Raw genomic sequence first — 17,887 nt, forward strand, 5'->3', positions numbered from 1 at the left:
AGGTTCGACCTCGACCATTGCTACTGTCAGAAAAAGTACTGCTACTGTCAGAAAAAGTACTGCTACTGTCAGAAAAAGTACTGCTACTGTCAGTAGAAGTACTTCTACTGTCAGTAAAAGTACTTCTACCGTCAGTAAAAAGGAAAATTTGAGAGGGTTTTCGACGATAAAGTACTTCTACTGTCAGTAAAAGTACTTCTACTGTCAGAAAAAGTACTTCTACTGTCAGTAAAAGTACTTCTACTGTCAGTAGAAGTACTGCTAGTAGCAGAGATTTTTATCGTTGTGGTCCGACGGTTAAGCCACAAACGAATGTCCGACGTCCCACCAACCGAGTCCATTCCCAAACCAGAAGAACCGAAAGCACCAGCCCCTGCACCTCAGTTCCAGCAAGTCCCTCCACCAAATTACTACCAATTTCCACCTCAAGGTTACTACCTACCACAAGGCTTCCCGAACTACCCTCCTCAGCCTATGCCTTACTTCCCCAACCCTTGGATGTTCCAGCAAGCTCCACCCCAACAATTCCAATCTCAATCCAAATCGAAGAGAGACCAAGAGTTCGAAGAAGGTCTGAACCGTTTACGCAAAGATTATGCCACAGCCCCTATGGAAGACGACAGGCTTTCACTCTCTTCCCTCAAATCGACCAATTCGACTCGTACCACAGATTCGGTTCGTGACCGTGAAGACTACCTCAAGCAGTCTGAGAGACTCTTCATCCTACAATCATTTACAGTTGGAGCTCTCAAGAACATGCGCAATTACGAAGGTCAGACACCAGCTGGAGACCGCAAAACAGACGTACTCGCAAGAGCCGTCCAACTGGTCAAGACAAAGACTGAGATAGTCGACTTCATTCTTGCAGCTTGCCCATACAAGTAAAAAAATAAACAATTACGAGTTAAACTTTTTATTCTTTCTTTTCTGAGTTGTTTAGAGCTGGTTTCTCTTGTAGGAACCTTTCGTACTCTTCCATGGTCATGTAATTGCGAATTTGGTACGCAATTCCAGGTTCGTTGTTTTTGAACCTTACGTATGTAACGCTTCCATCCTCCTCAGGGAAGTAAGCTGCTAACATCTGACCAAGTTTTCTCGGTGACTCGGAGCTCATAAAAATGTCACTTTTTAAACGTTAAGTTTTTAGTCTTATTTTACCCTTTGTTTACCCTTTGTTTACCCTTTGTTTGTCAATGTAGTATTGGAGTGCAATTTCTCCAAATTCTCTGTGTCGGAGTTCTTCAGCATTTTCCAAGGTGTACCTGGAGAACTCAAAGAAGTTGTCAAGAAGATACTGCCATGCTGCTCTTCTGAGTTCGTCGGTATTTTGGAAGTGTTGCACCTTCGAGTCTTCGGACATGAAAAAATGACACTTTTTCTATTAAACCGTTTTGGCATTTCTCATGAGTGAGTATAGTTCTGCCGAACCATTGGAAGAGAAGAAGTACCCTTGCTGGCAAAAGACAAAAATAGTTGCCTTAGTTGTCATTGCAATTGTACTCGTAATTGAATTCATTGTACTTCTCTTCACGTACATAAAACTCAGCAATGGTATTTGCTTTAAGAAGCTACCATCTTACTAAGACTAAACACTTAGATTTTTCAAGCTTGACTTTTTACAATTTGAATTTTGTTGCTGAATTCAGTAAAAATAATGTTTAGGTGAAGAGGTGAGATCTCACCTGTTTTCTCACCTGTTTTCTCACCTGTTTTTTCACCCTCGTGAATTTTCATGAATTTTCCCGAAATAAAAAAATAAAGTTAGTTTTATTTTATTTATTCTTCATTTTTTTGTATAAAAGATATGATTTCAGGGATTTTTTTGACGAAGTGAACATTAACACTTCGTCAAAAAATAACAGTTATATAATGAAAAAGTGTCATTTTTTTGTATTTTTTTGTATAAAAGATATGATTTCAAGGATTTTTTTGACGAAGTGTTAATGTTCACTTCGTCAAAAAATAACAGTTATCTAAGTAAAAAGTGTCATTTTTTTCATTTTTTTGTATTTGACGAAACTGTTTAGGATTTCAAATATACATCGTACAATTCATGTAAAACGCTTGTGAAAAAAACAGGTGAGAAAACGGGTGAAAAAACGGGTGAGATCTCACCACTTCACCTAAATTATATTTTTGCTGAATTCAGCAACAAAAATCATGAATTTCCTCATATGCTTGCTTCCCTCGGAAAACCGAGGGAAGAGATTCCGTATGAAAACAGTGAAGAACAGCGAGTAAGTAAAAAAACGTAGTCGCCAAAACTCTATGAAAACAGTGAAGCACAGCGAGACAGACTTTTTTCGGGGTCGCCTTCAAACAAGCAGAGTAAATGAACTCTTTATTTTTCAAGCTTGACTTTTTACAATTTGAACTTTGTTTGCGTAGATATGAATTCTGAAAGAAGTATGAGGGTCTTGTATGACTTTATACTTCTCCCATAGTTCATATCTGTCAAACTTACCTGCCATGGACTCTTTCATAAGTTCCATGAAATCGTCTTCGGACAATCCGGGGAAAAGTATTATGTCAGTAAGTATTCTTTTAACATCCTTACTTAAACTCTTTGCTGTCTGTACACAAATGACAACTGAGATGTTAAAGTGTCTGAGCTTCTTAAGAATTCGACACATATCTTGTTCTCTGTTCTTTAACAAAGGATGAGAAGCAAAGTCATCTAAGATAAGAAGACATCTATGAGGGTACGTTTTCCAATCGTAAGATTGCAATTTCTTCGAAATGTATTCTATCTCTTTCTGTTTGTTTCTGAAGTGTTTCTTCTCTAATATTCTCTGCATTTCCTCATTAGGGTCTTTAAACTTAGAATTTATATACTCATTTATAGCATTATACTTCAAAACTCTTCTTTGGTACTTCTTTATCCAATCTAACAACTCAGTATCCTTTATACATACTAACTTAGACTTCTTTATAATATCTTTGAACGAATTGACGGTTTGGTCAAATTGACCAGAAGTCGAACAAATTACTACTAACTCATAGAATGGGTTCTTCTCATCTAGTTCTTGTTGTTGTGCAGCCATTTTAAGATAAGTGAAAGTCTTACCCGACCCAGGTGGTGCAATTAGACCTGTTATACCATTCTGAGCAAATAAGAACTTGTCATGTATAGGCTTTATCTGAGCATTTTCTAACTTTCTCTTGTTCTTATTTAAAACATTCTCAAATTTCTTGTCAATGTCAGCAAACTTTTTTTCTAACATATTTTTAGAAAAATTAAAATTTTTATCTTTTAGAAAATGTCTAGCGATTTCGCTATCTATATTCGAGACAAGCTTTTCGACAGCAAAACATCTGTCGACCATAAAATCTTACATAGTGTAAACAAGAAAGGTGAATTTGTTCTAAAGTTCTGTTTCTGGGAATATGACAAGAACCATAAAACATTAAGCAGAGCAGTCTTAAAATTTGTCAATGACAGACTTGTTGACAGAGATGACGCCGATTGGAAAGATGAAGTCCAACAAAAGTTCTTAGAATGCAAAGAAGACACATGCGCTGTTCTTGAAGATGAAATAGAAAACAGAATAGATGAGCTATTAAAGGACAAAGAACTTTTACATAAATATGGTTGCGCCAAATTTGACATAACTCCACCAGAAAAGAAGAAGAGAGAAAAGAAAGAAAAGAAAGTAGAAGAAGAGAAGAAAGAACCAGAGCCAGTTCCAGAGAAGGTGAGATATGACATGTAAAAATAAAATTTTATTTTTAGAACATTTCTGGGTCAATGTCAATGTTCTCTTCCTCTTTAGGGGCAAACACTGGCTTAGACTCTAAAATCTTTTTACCCAATTTACCTTGAACTTCTACAACTTTAGACTCATAATATTCATAGTCGTCTGCTTTCTTTGGTTCATAAGGTATAACAAGTTTGTATGCTTTGCCTTCTTTAAGGTTTGAGAACCTTCTGTCAAAACTTTCTTTGACTGCTAACAAACCTTCTATGTCTAAGTCTTCAAATTTCGCACCATTTTTAGTCACAATAGCAAACTTAACTGGTTCGATGTTCCAAACTTTGCTGAATGAAGACTTTTCAAAATGGTAGAAGTAAACATTCAAATATGTGAATGGGTCTAGTTCTTCTTTAAGTCCTGACATGTACTTATTTACTGAGATGAATTTTGCCATCTTTTCTATCGGATAAAAAAATATTTTTTTTAAAATTTACTCATAAAAATTTTTCTTTGTATATACACCATTCTGTACGTCTAAAAGATTTTTGACATTTGCCAAGAATGTTCGTTTAGACGCTGTCATATAACCATATTCTTGACAATATTGTTTATACGAATCGTACAATGACTTTTCATCTAATGACACAAAGTCAGTTTCATCTATGAACAGTTCATATACACTCTTGTTTGCTTCTAACAATGTTTGTCTCTCTTCGGTATGTGGAATTTGTCTTGGATTGAACTTTGAAATATCTAATGTCATAAAATATGAGAACAAGTGGTTGTAAAAGTCAGATGTCAAAGTTTCTGCTAAGTCGTCAAAATATTCTGTATCTTGCATATGAGAATCTGACGTTCTGACAACTACATATCTTCTGTCAGAACTTTCTAACTTCATCGGAACAGCATTGTTTGAAACCATAATGAAGTTTGCAACATTTTCACAAACTCTTTGGTCTTTATATTTTCTTTCAACAACTCCAACTTTGTCTGTTATAAGACTCTTCAAAGCATCTGAGTTTAAAACTTTTGTTGTATCTATACTTTGAAGTTCATTGCAAACTATAAGTTTCATATTCTCAATTGAAGAGTTAAATTTACCGCAGATGTTTTCTAAGTTTGTCATATTCGGATTCGAATAACCTTCTAACAGTTTGCACAAAATATCTGTAAAGAATGTGTTCTTACCTGTTCCTTGTTTTCCAATTATAATGAGAGCAGTTTCATTTTTAGCACTTGGATGTTGTAAGATGTTTGCAAACCAACATAAGATATACTCATAGACTCTTTCGTTTCCATTGCATATAATTTCTTTGACATGGTCTAACCAAGCTTCTATAATATTTTCTTTCCATTCTACTTGTTCGTATTTATATCCAGTGAAGATAGAATAGAAGTTTGGAGAAGGTGTATAGAACTTATACCACGAACTGAAAAATCTTCTAACTTTGACAATAAGATATCCCAAGCATCTAACATCTTCATTCCAACTTGTACGACTTTTATTTTCTTAAGTTTCTGTCTACATTCTTGTTCAGACACTATTGTTGCTCTTGGTTTGTTAAAGACAACATCCCATTCTTTCATGACATAACATTCTGGGGCAGAGTCAACATAAATGACTAAACGTTTCAAATTCTCGACTGCTTTGTTATAGTCTCTAAATGGACACATATTTCTGAATGCTTGAAGTCATAAAAATCTGAAACATCTATTCTGTACATTTTTATAAAAATAAAAAAATATTTTTTTTATTCTTGACTTTGTTGTTGCATTTGTTGCATTTGTTGTTCTTGAGCTATTTGTTGTTGAAGTTGTTCTTGTAATACAATACTTTCACCAGTTGCATCTTCCAATTCGAAACTTTCTGCCGTCATTGACAATACATAGGACATAAAAGTTTTACAGGAACAAAGTTTGCGTCAACTAATGTCAACGTTATACTTGCCAAAGTGTTTGAGTTCACTAAGGTTGAAATTCTGCATTCGAATGAACATAGGCAAACCAGCAGAGAAAGTATTGTTTATACGCATAAGTATCTTTTGGTCATAATAGTTTCTGTCGACATTCGAATAACACTTTGAACCTAAGTTTGAAACAATATATAAGATTGGTGTGCTTAATGTCAATGGAATAGACATTCCTTGTATGACACCTTTTCCTGTTATAGGAAACTGTTGGTAGTAAAAACCAGAAATAAGTTTTGTATTATAGCTCATATCGTTTATAGTAAACTCAGTCGGACATCCAAACATAATGAAACCTGCTCTAGTTGCAGCACATGTTACACCCGTCCTTAAAGTATTAAATAAGTCAACAAAACCTGTTGGTGGTATATCTGAGTAAGTATCTTCAAAGGAGTATTTTTTACCATTCACAACAATAAAGTCTTCTGGTGTCAAAAGAGCAAAACAGGCTTTAGTCGTCATTGTTGTTTAAGGTTAGTTTACAATATTCGTCCTTGAGGACTTTGTAAGTTTGTTGTTATAGAATTATATGACTCAGGGTTTTTAGTCGTAATAGTATAAAACCATTATATCTTCTGCCATTTATATATATTTAAAAGTTTTTCTGAAAGTGGAGAAGAACTTCATCTAAACTTTCACATGGCGTTTCTTGAAGTTCTCTGTCTAAGAAGTTCAAATATTTTGTAAAGACATAGAACTTTCCTTTGTCTACACGAACAAACAAAACAGGGTCTTTCATATCGTTCAAAAGTGTGTAAAGTCCTTTACATGAAATAAAGTCTATATTATTTTTCTTCAAACATCTTTCAAGAAGTTTTGACATTTTTACTTAGCAAATAAATTTTAATGAAATGTTGTGGTCGTCAAATATTTTTATAACGTCTGGGAAACTATATTTTAAGTTCAACGTTTCACCTCCTTTCATAACGTATATCTTGTCAATGACATTATATGAAACACCACAGCAACTAATGTCGGGTTCTATTTCTTTGATGTTTATATCGTCTGCCTCTGTCAAAAGTTTCAATAGTTCTTTCAAAACTTCATGAGGTGCAATGACATATGAGTTCACTTTTACAGGGTTGTGTTCGACCAAGTTTAACATTATACTTAAAGCTTGACAAATCTTCTCCTGAGTTTGTTTGTCTTTCAGTTGTTGGTAGTCGTTTCGAATATCTGCAACAGAACTTAAGTCTCTGCTAACTTCAGGATATGTTGGTTGTTCTTTTACAGGAACAATTGTTATACCATCTTCGTCTTCGTATGGTTTCCCCACTTCAACATCTCTGTCTTTGACATTGACAACAACACTTTGACTGTTTGTTTGAGTTGGTGAATTTAACTTCACATCTGCCACCGCCATTAAACCTTTTGAAACACTTACGCTTCTATTTTTCGGAAATGACATTTTACTTAGAATAAAAAGATGGACGTATTCGGATATCTCTTCGAATTGAAGCAGAACAAAGTTTATACTCACAAACAATACAAATACATTGACAGAATAGTTCTTTACACAAACAATGGAAAATGTTATAGAATAGCAATATTTGCTGAACCTAAATATTTTCATAAAGCAAAGAAAGTTGGTATAACTGAAATGGTGAAAGTTCTTGAAGCAGACAAAAATATAACTTCAAAACTTACAGATATTTCTAAAGGTAAGTTTATAATACAATATTATGTCAAAACTGGCGTACTGTCAATATTTGACGGAGAGAAGTCAGTTCAAGAACAACTTACTGACCTGCTGCCAAAATCTGCTCGATGGAAGCTGTCGTTATGCCAATCTGAGGAGCCCCAGCAGGTTTCATCGAACGAATCTTCAAAAGAGCATCTTCCGTGAAAAGTGCTATTGGTTTTGTAAACTTCTTTGCTCTCAATTCATCTGGACCGTCTCTGTCACCAGTATATTGTATTTGTACTGTACCAACAGTTGAAATACCACCCATAAAGTCTTCTGAGTCAGCAAATGGAATGCCAAGCCAAAAGTTTGAACGGTCTCCATTTGTATATTGAGTTTTTTGACCTCCTGTATGAGTCCATACTTTCACATATGGCATAATAGAACTTTGCATTTCAGGGTTAATGGTTGTTGTGAAGTTGTTGTTAAAGTTCATAGCATCTAATGTCAAGTTGTATGACCTCATATCCTCAACTGTAGAATATTCTTCTCTTGGATAATATTTGCCATCTATGTTTATATGATATTTAATACCAGGGTTGTAGAAACAAGAATAGTCATTTATAGTTCGTCTGAACAGTACAAACATAGTATCTGCATGTTTCATTGCAGTTGTTAAAGCAATATCTGTTCTTGCACCTGGGTCAGCACTTTGGTTTCCAACTTCACCTGCAAAGTCTTTGACAGATATTTGGTGTATAGGGAACATAAGTGGAACTGCAATATATTTGGCAGCTAAAGCATTTGAAATATCTGGGTCCAACATATAGACTGCAAGTCTGCTTTCTATTCTCTTGCATTCAAATTTTTCGCATGTGAACTTAACTGGGTCCCAAGCATCTCCAGCAGCATTGAAATAATAGTTTACTTCAGTGTTGAAGTTTGAGAAACCAAAGTCTAAGTCAACTTTGTCTTTGCAAAAGTCACAGAACTTGGCTCCACCAGTTCCAGCTACAGTAATAGTGAATGGGTCTTGTGTTGGTGCAATGACTAAGTTATTTTTGCTTGGAGTAAGTTCGATAGAAATTTTTCCTGCCCAGTTTGGCAAGTATCTTAAAAACCTGAAGATGAGGAAAGATGACAAAGGAACTCTAAGTTTCAGTTTTACTTTGGTTACTGCTGCTGCAGTTTGTCCAGAAAGGTTAACATAAACTCCTGGAACGTTAGGGTCAAGTCTTCTTATTTTCTCAATAGTTGCATACTGGTCTGTTTGTTCTCTAGCTTGTGGTTGTACTGAGTTTCTCAAAGCGAACCATTCATAGTTTGCCCATGTTACTGTTTGAACTAAGTCAGAGTTAGAATATATCTTATATCCCATGAAAACTTCTGGAGCATATTGGTATCCGACATAGAAAATTCCATTGCAACCTTTCTTGTCAGACAACTTGGCAGAAGGTTTTATTTCAATGTCTTGTTCCACGTATAAGAATGAGTTGTCAATAGAAATAATATGAAACCTGTCGCAAGCAATATCTACTGTTGTTGAAGAACCTTCTCCAAACTCACCTACGTTTCCATAAGAAACAGCAGTTGTATATTCGTAAGTTCCAGGAACTATTTCTGACCTTCTAATGGCATTGTCGCATTCGTTATACCATTCGGAAACATTTCCGTTCATGGCATCCAAAACTGTTGGCGTTATATTCTGAGCGGCGTACATTTCATATGGGTAAAAATATAGAATAGTTGGATTTATGTGTCATAATAGTCGGACCAAGCTTTACTTTCTTCCTGACTGAGTTTTTAACTCTTCTTTTTCCTTCATTGCCCTACTTTCACTAGATTGAAGTTACTTCTTCACTACTTTCACTTTGTTCTACTCTCTCTTCTTCTTTGGTGTCGCTTTTGGTAACTTGCCCTCTGCTTCAAGTTGTTGCATCTTTGCCTCATGTTCACCTAGTATGTTGTAAATTTCCCATGTCCTTTTTGCCTTTGGGCTCTGGTCGCCCATCTCAGGTAACCTATATCCTAGAAAGAGTTTTGTCATAGTTTGTATTTGAGTCTTCGCGTATTGTTTGCATGACTCTTTCCTGAGTTTCCGGTTCAAGCTCTTCAAACAGTGCTGTCCATATGGAATAAGCTCGTTTCCAAATATATGTTTTTGTAGCCATTCTGGTTTTCTTTCCATGTTACCAACTATATCTTTTGTGAATGGGAAAGCTTTTACCCAATCTTTCAGTCTTGCGTCGTTTATTTCTGTAGTTGGTTTTATTTTGTCAAGGAACATGTTTTTCAATACTAACATTTCATTTGGTACTGTCCATTTGAGTTTTCTTAAATATTCATCCCTTCTCGTTCATTGTCTGCAAAGTAAGTTTTTATGACATTTTGTAAACTTTCGTTTGCAAGGTCATGTACAATAGGTTCTCTTCCTTCTCTCTCCCTAACTTTCTTTCTAAACTCTTCACCAAATATACCATCTCTATGGTTCTGTGTAGTTCTTTGAGATAAATGTTCTAGAACGTCAGGTGTTATATTTCCATCAGCCATGTTCATTTCATACTGGTCCAAAATATCTGCATGTTTCATATCTTTCAATGGCATTAAAGCCGCGCTGAAAATACCAGCTATATCTGGTTCACCATTGACTTCCATTGCGTCTACAACTTCTTGGAATTGTGGTTGTAAGTTTATGAACCACCTATCCGGATTAGCTTTATGACCCCATCTCATTGTAGTTCCATCGTCTGCAGAAACAAAAGTAGGTTTGTTTCCATCTTGGTTAGGTTCTGAATGAACTTTAAACAATGTTTCATTTCTATATGTTTTTTGAAATTTAACCTTTTATTTTCACCGAGTTCATCCGAAGATTGAACGTTAAATGCTCGTAAGTAAAAAGGGTTGTTGTATTTGTGTACATTTTTTTCAGTACTTCCATTCTATGCTGAATATTTTCATCTGATGTTGGAGTCTTTTGTATGTCGGCAAACATTTTTCGATATTCTTCTACTATGTCAGCCGAATTTTTTTTAGACTCTTGGAAAGATTCCATATTCTCCGCATACTCTTGTTGAGGGTCAAGATTTTTCGGCTGTTCCAAATCTTCATCTAGTTCTGTGAAGTTAGTTTCCAAAGGAGGACTTGTTCGTTTCCTTCAGGCTCTTCTAGCTGTTGTTGCTGAACTATTTCTTCCATGTCTGGTTGTATCTGAACTTCTTCCTGTGGAGTTTCTTGTACCTCATCTGCTGGCATTTCATATATTCCGAGACCGTTTTCAACAATTTCCCTATCTACGTCATCCGCATTCATAAGCTTTTTTTTTCGTTCCGTCTCTATTTTTTACGCGTTTCATGACGAAAGTTGAATTGTCATTTAGCTCTGACATCAAATATCTCGGAGTAAATTCATCCATGTCATTTGGATGATATGCTATTAAATCATATCCCTTAGCGAGCTTGTATTTTCCAGGTTTGAGATTATATCCGTTTTGGTGCTGAGCCATAAAGCTAAATAGGTTCGGGTCAGTATTTCCATCCTTGAACTTTCTAATAGCTTCTTTATATCTGTCACTAAAGTCAACAGTATCTGGGAAACCACACTCTTCTTTAAGCATTTTTAAGAATTCTTGGTTTCCTTGTTCTCTACTTCTTTTATGTCCTTGCTCTGTTTGTGTGGTTGTTGTGCTGGTTTTGAGTGGTTGTTGTGCTGGTTTTGTGTTGGTTGTTGTGCTGGTTTTGAATGTTGGTTGTTGTTGTTGTGGTGCATGCCTGTGTCTGTGTCCATGTGACGATGTAAATGTTTTAGGTAGTCCTGGTGCAGGTGCTTCTCTTGGAGGGTTTGGTGGTATATAAGTTCCACCAGCTGGCACATATGTTCCATCTGCAGCATAATGTCCTACCTGACTTTTCGTTCTTAAGAAAGCATTTACTAGGTCTGTTTTGGTCTGTTGTAACTCTTTTTCTTGACTTTCCACAACAGTTGCTCTAACGGCGTCATAGGCACTTTGAACTGCCTGTCTCGTTGCTGCATCTGTTATTTTCGTCATATTTTGTGCTACTTCTCTTAACTCTTTGTCGAAACCTTCAGACTTCAGTTTCTTTCCAGATGAGAAGTCGTTCACTAGTTTCACCTTACTATGAAGAGCTTCGAAGGCATTCTTAAAGTCAGCATTCATTAAAGCTTCATTTGAACTGTCTTCATCCGCTTGTATTTTTGTCCTTATTGACCCTATAAGTTGGGCTGCTTTAGCGTTGGCTTGGGCATCTAACCAGTCATTATTAGCTTTTATATATTCTGCGCTTTTCATTGCCTTTTGCATGGCTGCGTCGTTATTTTTACTTTCTTGTGCTAAGTTTTCATACTGTACGGTTTGGTTTTGCAACTGTAAAAGTTTTTCTGCCTTTACATTTGCTTCAACTTCTTTTTTATACTCATCGCTATCCATATATGTCTTCAGGGCTTTTTGTTTTATCTCTTCATCTTTCAGTACTTTATATTGAGTAGTATGGTTTTTCAAATTTATAACATCTTGTTCCATTTTTGCTACTTCTGCTGCTTTTTCTGACACTTTTTTCGCATATTCCTCTGTACTTAGTTCTTTCAGTTGTTCTTCTTTCTTCTTTTTCTCTACGTTTAACTCATTGAGTTTCTTTGTGTGTCTGTCATATTCTAGTTTCTTTTCGTTTTCACTTATTTGTTTCTGTATGTCTATGTTTGACTTTTTGACATCTGTTATTTGATTTTTGAGTGAACTCAAATTCATTTGACTTTGAGGGTTATAAGCTGTTCCGTCTGCAGCTCCACCATAGCCTGCCATTTTCGCTAAAAGTGCCGCTCTTAAACCTCCACTCTGTGCACCAATAACTCGGTTTAAAAGCATAGGGTTGCTTGACATTTGTTGCAACATAGTGGGGTCATTCATCATTTGTTGTTGCAACTGTTGTTGTGGTGTCAGTTTTACTATTGGATGTTTCAATGCTCCCTTCCTCTTACGTATATTCTTACGTAGCTTACGTGGCATTTTAAGTGAAGTTAAAAAGCGGTTTTTGACAGATGTTTATATGACACTATTTGTTCAGCACAAAAAACTACTCGGTCAAAGTGTTGTCAGTTTTGTAAAATAACCGTCCGATCTCATTCTATAAGGGGAAAAGGCTTCTCAAAGTATACTTCCTTGGAACGCCTGTAACTTTTCCTGTAGCGACGATAGACCCTTACTTGTCCGGACAAAGTTATACTATTTTGAGTGCTCTACAAAAAAGTCAACGGCGACGACTCTCAAAAACCGTTGTGTAAAAAGTTTTACCGTTGGACAAAAAAGTATATATAGAAAACAAAAAACGTTTATAGTTCATTCAATATTTGAGATGGAACGGTTTTCCAACGGTAACTATTAAATAAAATAAAAAAATAGAGGGGGTTACCGTTGACGAAAACGGTTTTTATTCAATATTCATTTTCCACAAACTTCTGGTCAGTTCATTTTTGTCTAATGCAAGACCACAGTAGTAGCATGACTGACAATTCTTTACAAAAGCTCTTTAAAGGTCAAACACTTATATCCTCATACTTTACTAGTATGTCCAAAGAGGTTACACAGGTTTCAGTCCAATCAGACTCCAATCAGACACAAATTGAAGCTCAAATTCAACCAAAAGAAACTGCAGAAGTCGAACAAACATCAGAGCAACCTTCAGAACAAACAATAACACAACAAACTACAGAAGCTCAAGTTGTTTCAGTCCAATCAGACTCAAATCAGACACCAAACACACGCAAAGTTCAACTAAAAACTTACACTCCTACAGAACCAGAAGGTGTCTTCTCATTCTCAACAACAGAAGCAAGATATAGAAGACTCATTGCAGCTTATCCAAACAATTTGTCCTTAACAGACAACAATGACTATGATAGATATTTCAAAAGTATAATAAAACCAGTCGAAACATTAGAAAACAAAGTTCAAAACCCGACAGTAATGGTTGACTTTTTCTTGTCGAATTTGCCTTATGTTTCAACTATGATATCTCTTCAAGCAATTGACGAGTTCATTATTTGCTGTGAACCAAACTTAAGAGAACAGCTATATGAAACACTCAACGACTTTCGTCCTTATCCTTTAACTTACAATTGGAAAGAAGATGAAAACAAACGCGGTTCTTTCTCCTGGAATCTTTCCATTGTTGCTCCAGCTGGTGTAGCTGCACATCCATTCGAAATATATCCAAAATTGCATTACGAAAACAATATGCATATTATAACAACAGCCGCTTTAGAGATTCCTGAACGGATACCAGATGGAGAAGAAGTTTCAATAATATCTGTTCAAGCAAACCGAGTTGCAATGCCACTTACAGTATGCAAATTCACTCACTCAAGCAGACAATTCTATCAAAATCTTGAGTTCGTTTTTACTGGCACAGCCAAAATGCTTCTCAAAAAACCAGAACAAACCACAATAACCATCTTCTTATCTGGTTATTGTGAAGATGAAGACAATTCGGACGAAGAAGAAGAGGAGGAAACAAGCGAAGACTCAGACGATATCCAGTTCATTTCCATCCGTAAAAAACATTAAAGCAAACATTTCAGAATAAAAATTTTAATTTTAATCTAAACAAAAATTTCTTATGGGCTAGAAGGGGCGCAGCCCCTGGAAGCCCCTCATACCTGACCTTATATTAATGTCATAAGACGAAATGGTGGAAGTGAGGTGAAGTCAAAAAGTGACATATATTTGGCCGGCTAAATTCCCCTTTAGTTTACATGTCAAAATTACAATAAATTAATTATTTTGCTTAGCAATTAGCTATGTATTAAAACTAAAATTATTACTATTCAATTCTTTACATTCAAATATTAAACAATTCAAATTTAATAACAAAGATATTACAATAAATAAAAAAATGATTAAAAATGTCCCTGAAAATTTTCTGAAAGCTATCTCGTGTTTAGGTCTCAATTTTTTTAGAAATAGAAAAAGATTGGATTTAACTTTCAAACATTATATATAGTTTTGTATATGGAAGCCTTTAAATACAAGTTAATGATATGGAGTTGTATTGCGAGGAAGAGGGAATCAAAGAAATTGACGAAGTTCCAGAATTTTATTCAACAATTCTTAATCAATTAACAAAAACTATACCGAAACTTATCTTACCATCCAAATCAAATCACATTACATACGGAATAAACATTTAATCTTTTACCATTAAAATTATATTTATACGTTATTTAATTTTTTTACGTCTAAGTTGAATAGGATAATAGCCGAAGATATAAAGTAACTATAGTTTACAAGCTAAGGAACAAATCAGCATTGAAACTAAAAAATGCTGAAATATTATAATAAATTGAAGAAATACTGTGATAGAATACCTAGTTATACTAGATACTATTATAATATGAATTCATTTGTATTGAATATCGATAATAAAAAATCGATGAAATATTAAAATGAGAATAAATTAATAATGAGATTATAAATTAGAATTATTTCTCTTTTATTTAAAATAAAAACTTAGTTCTATTTAAATTCGATAAAGAAGTACGAAAAAGTTGTATTATACGTATGATGTTGCCCGATGTTTGGTAACACTATTGTAGAATATAAGCATATATGATAGAAAAGCAATATGCTTAATATAGAGTAATTCTAATTTTTACGAAATTATTCAAATACGTTATTTTTTAAAATGAAAAGATAAGCATACCATTATGCAGTAGTTTGCGCACATATACTATGCTGATAAAAGTTGGTCTCTAATTCGAAACTTGAGTCTGTCAAATTGACGTTCCATCTTATTTTAATCGATATTCAATACAAATGAATTCATATTATTGTTGTGCATGAAAAATAGCGTGACTTCACTTTTGACAAAAACTGACAGTATTTCTGATGGTTTTGTCATTTATTTGTCAGATTTATAAATGGATAATAATGCTGTAAATCAGATATTAATTAAAAATATTTAAGATTTATGTTCGAATTGAAAAGCAAAATGATATTTTTTTTAATTGAAAAACGTTAATATCTGATATTTTGAAGTTTTTAATATTTGTTAGTATCTTAAATTATTGAATGCATACGTTTTTTATGTTCTCAATTTTAAAAAAATTGTGAAGAATTTAGTTTTTTGGAGATGGATGTTTAATATTTGTGAGTGAGAATGCAAGCAGGAGTTTGGTACTTTAAGGCTAGGTTGAAATAGATTTCCCATTATATTATCTGTGAATATATTGTTTGAAAATTCAAGATATAAAAATATATTATCAAAAAATTTTATATTTTTAAATACAATAGGGTGGAAATATAGTACGATGAGATAGCAATGATATATTTTATAATGGGAGGTAATCTGAAGATAAGTAGCAAATTTTATGCGATTTTGATTGGGAGTTGGAGGGTGTGAGTACTATAGCATGTAATAGTATCTCACACCCTCCAATTCTTCCTATGGCGCCGAAAAATTTTTGGTGAAATGCGACGACATTTCACCAAAAATTTTCGGCGCCATATAGAGAACTATAGTCTGCGGGGTACTGATTCTATCTATGTACCTCGCAGACCATAGTTCTCAGCCAAAATGGCTAATAATTTGAGAGTCTATATGATAATATAAAAGTTAAAACATTCAAGTATTTAAGTATTTCTTTAAAATATTAAGTTTTTTATTTTTCCAATAAAATTCTAATATCAAATATTTTTATTTAACGATTAATTTTATTTATATTTTTATAGTTTTTTTAAGAAAAAATATTGTTAGGGTTTTATGGATTTTCAATTAATATACAAGATAATTCATGAATGTATATATTTGCAAGTTTTTAAGGACGCAACACTTTACATTTGTAAACTGTCAAAAATGAAGTCACGCTATTTTTCATGCATTACATGAATTCATATTATAATAGTATCTAGTATAACTAGGTATTCTATCACAGTATTTCTTCAATTTATTATAATATTTCAGCATTTTTTAGTTTCAATGCTGATTTGTTCCTTAGCTTGTAAACTATAGTTACTTTATATCTTCGGCTATTATCCTATTCAACTTAGACGTAAAAAAATTAAATAACGTATAAATATAATTTTAATGGTAAAAGATTAAATGTTTATTCCGTATGTAATGTGATTTGATTTGGATGGTAAGATAAGTTTCGGTATAGTTTTTGTTAATTGATTAAGAATTGTTGAATAAAATTCTGGAACTTCGTCAATTTCTTTGATTCCTTCTTGAAGCGTTGAAATTTCTTATTGACTCTCTTAGATCTTTAACAACTCCATCTACAATCCAAAGCGGTAATTTACTTGAATCATATTTTTCTGAAATTTCGTAAAATTTGTTAGGTGTGTACCATGTATGTAATGTCGGGTTTTTTGGTAAACTTGTGTGTGGGTTTGAATTGTAATTTTCTATAAGACTTTGTATATCATTCCATGTGGCGTCTTCAATTTCCACATTTTGCCAAAACCTTTCAATTTTCCCATTCATATATGGGCAATGTGGGAGAATTGTAATACTTTGAACGTTCGCATTTTGTAATAAATTTCGAAAAAAACCAAAATTTTCTGTTCCGTTATCACTCCATATAGCAAAAGGCTTCCCATATTTTTGGAAACATTGGTCAATTACTCTACTTGTTTGCGCAGCTTCTTTTGTTTCCAAGTGAGCCCATGCTAAAATTTTTCGGGATTTATCGTCAATAACCGCATAAAGATATTCACCCTGACGATGTTTAAAAAAATGAATATCGACATGCCATATTAAGTTTATATATACTGCTTCGTATTTTGTTTTTCCTTTTGGTACTGAATTTTTGGCAGGTTGAACGATATTCAGAATTTTGAAACACTTCTTTACAGTTCTTTCTGAAAAGTTTGTTTCCAATAATTTTTTGTTAAAATAATCGGTTGATTTTTCCAAATTTTGAGTAGTTTCTGTATGAACGATATATGGATCTTCAGATAATTCCGACTCAATTTGTGGATCTTCTTCGGAAGAATTGGAAGAAAAAAGTTTTTCTGCTGATGAATCAGAATCAGAATTTGTATACTCAGAAAGATATTCTGAAGAATTTGAAAAACCTATTGGATTTGTATTTAATTGTGAAATTGGTAAATCATCTAAATCATGATTAGCATTTTGGGTTTCCCTTTGAATTAACATATCCTTATCGGTAATAATTCTTCCGTATGCTCTTGATATTCCGATTTTTTAACTTTTTGATGTAATTTATTTACTGTATCTAATAATTCCTCAGGTGGTTCGATTGGTTTACGCCCTGGTTTAAATTTTGTGTCAGAAATTCCATTTGATTTAATTGCTAAGTGGAATGTTTTTTAGATATTGATGGTATAATGCGTCCATCAGTGAGTTGGACATTGCTAAGTATTGTTTTGAGTTTTTGACCTTGATTAATTTGTTCAATTGCAGATTGAATCCAATTTATATCAATTAGATCGTAGATCTTTCGACTCATCTGAAATTTTATAACTTTTGAAAGAAACCGTAAAAATTGTGAAACATGCTTTTTAATAAAAAACAATTTTGATGAAAACCATAAATTAATTTAAAATTGAAATAAATTTTTGAAATCTA

The 17,887-nt window shown here is 33.8% G+C and overlaps 8 protein-coding genes across 8 annotated transcripts, besides 8 other annotated features; 3 read left to right on the plus strand and 5 right to left on the minus strand.

Moving 5' to 3' along the window:
- Positions 1-10,076: part of a mobile genetic element that runs on past the window's edge.
- Positions 313-885, plus strand: TVAGG3_0128350 (uncharacterized protein; the record flags this gene model as incomplete). Its single annotated transcript, XM_051223836.1, has 1 exon — positions 313-885. One exon carries the CDS (start codon positions 313-315, stop codon positions 883-885), a length of 573 nt encoding a protein of 190 aa, XP_051108822.1.
- Positions 914-1,114, minus strand: TVAGG3_0128360 (uncharacterized protein; the record flags this gene model as incomplete). Its single annotated transcript, XM_051223837.1, has 1 exon — positions 914-1,114. The coding sequence occupies one exon, from the start codon at positions 1,112-1,114 to the stop codon at positions 914-916; it is 201 nt and encodes a 66-aa protein (XP_051108823.1).
- TVAGG3_0128370 (protein of unknown function, DUF4106 family) lies at positions 2,349-3,224 on the minus strand (the record flags this gene model as incomplete). The annotated part of the gene is made up of 1 exon (XM_051223838.1): positions 2,349-3,224. The coding sequence occupies one exon, from the start codon at positions 3,222-3,224 to the stop codon at positions 2,349-2,351; it is 876 nt and encodes a 291-aa protein (XP_051108824.1).
- TVAGG3_0128380 (uncharacterized protein) lies at positions 3,261-3,713 on the plus strand (the record flags this gene model as incomplete). Its single annotated transcript, XM_051223839.1, has 1 exon — positions 3,261-3,713. One exon carries the CDS (start codon positions 3,261-3,263, stop codon positions 3,711-3,713), a length of 453 nt encoding a protein of 150 aa, XP_051108825.1.
- Positions 3,730-4,119, minus strand: TVAGG3_0128390 (protein of unknown function, DUF4108 family; the record flags this gene model as incomplete). The annotated part of the gene is made up of 1 exon (XM_051223840.1): positions 3,730-4,119. One exon carries the CDS (start codon positions 4,117-4,119, stop codon positions 3,730-3,732), a length of 390 nt encoding a protein of 129 aa, XP_051108826.1.
- Positions 7,402-9,006, minus strand: TVAGG3_0128400 (protein of unknown function, DUF4106 family; the record flags this gene model as incomplete). The annotated part of the gene is made up of 1 exon (XM_051223841.1): positions 7,402-9,006. The coding sequence occupies one exon, from the start codon at positions 9,004-9,006 to the stop codon at positions 7,402-7,404; it is 1,605 nt and encodes a 534-aa protein (XP_051108827.1).
- Positions 10,077-11,154: 1,078 nt separating the features above from the next.
- Positions 11,155-12,102, minus strand: TVAGG3_0128410 (protein of unknown function, DUF4106 family; the record flags this gene model as incomplete). Its single annotated transcript, XM_051223842.1, has 1 exon — positions 11,155-12,102. A coding segment is annotated over one exon (948 nt), but the record flags the coding sequence as incomplete, so codon positions are not given.
- Positions 12,103-12,777: 675 nt separating this feature from the next.
- On the plus strand, positions 12,778-13,863 carry TVAGG3_0128420 (attachment subunit-related family; the record flags this gene model as incomplete). The annotated part of the gene is made up of 1 exon (XM_051223843.1): positions 12,778-13,863. The coding sequence occupies one exon, from the start codon at positions 12,778-12,780 to the stop codon at positions 13,861-13,863; it is 1,086 nt and encodes a 361-aa protein (XP_051108829.1).
- Positions 13,864-14,557: 694 nt separating this feature from the next.
- Positions 14,558-14,586: a mobile genetic element.
- Positions 14,558-14,586: a terminal%2Cinverted (terminal inverted repeat of ISTv1 transposon ID:TVAGG3_0128430).
- A 1,635-nt stretch (positions 14,587-16,221) lies between these two features.
- Positions 16,222-16,271: a mobile genetic element.
- Positions 16,222-16,271: a terminal%2Cinverted (terminal inverted repeat of ISTv2 transposon ID:TVAGG3_0128440).
- A 293-nt stretch (positions 16,272-16,564) lies between these two features.
- Positions 16,565-17,768: a mobile genetic element.
- A 75-nt stretch (positions 17,769-17,843) lies between these two features.
- Positions 17,844-17,887: part of a mobile genetic element that runs on past the window's edge.
- Positions 17,844-17,887: part of a terminal%2Cinverted (terminal inverted repeat of ISTv2 transposon ID:TVAGG3_0128460) that runs on past the window's edge.

This window comes from Trichomonas vaginalis, chromosome IV, assembly GCF_026262505.1.
Source record: "Trichomonas vaginalis G3 chromosome IV, whole genome shotgun sequence".
NCBI classification, from domain to species: Eukaryota; Parabasalia; order Trichomonadida; family Trichomonadidae; genus Trichomonas; species Trichomonas vaginalis.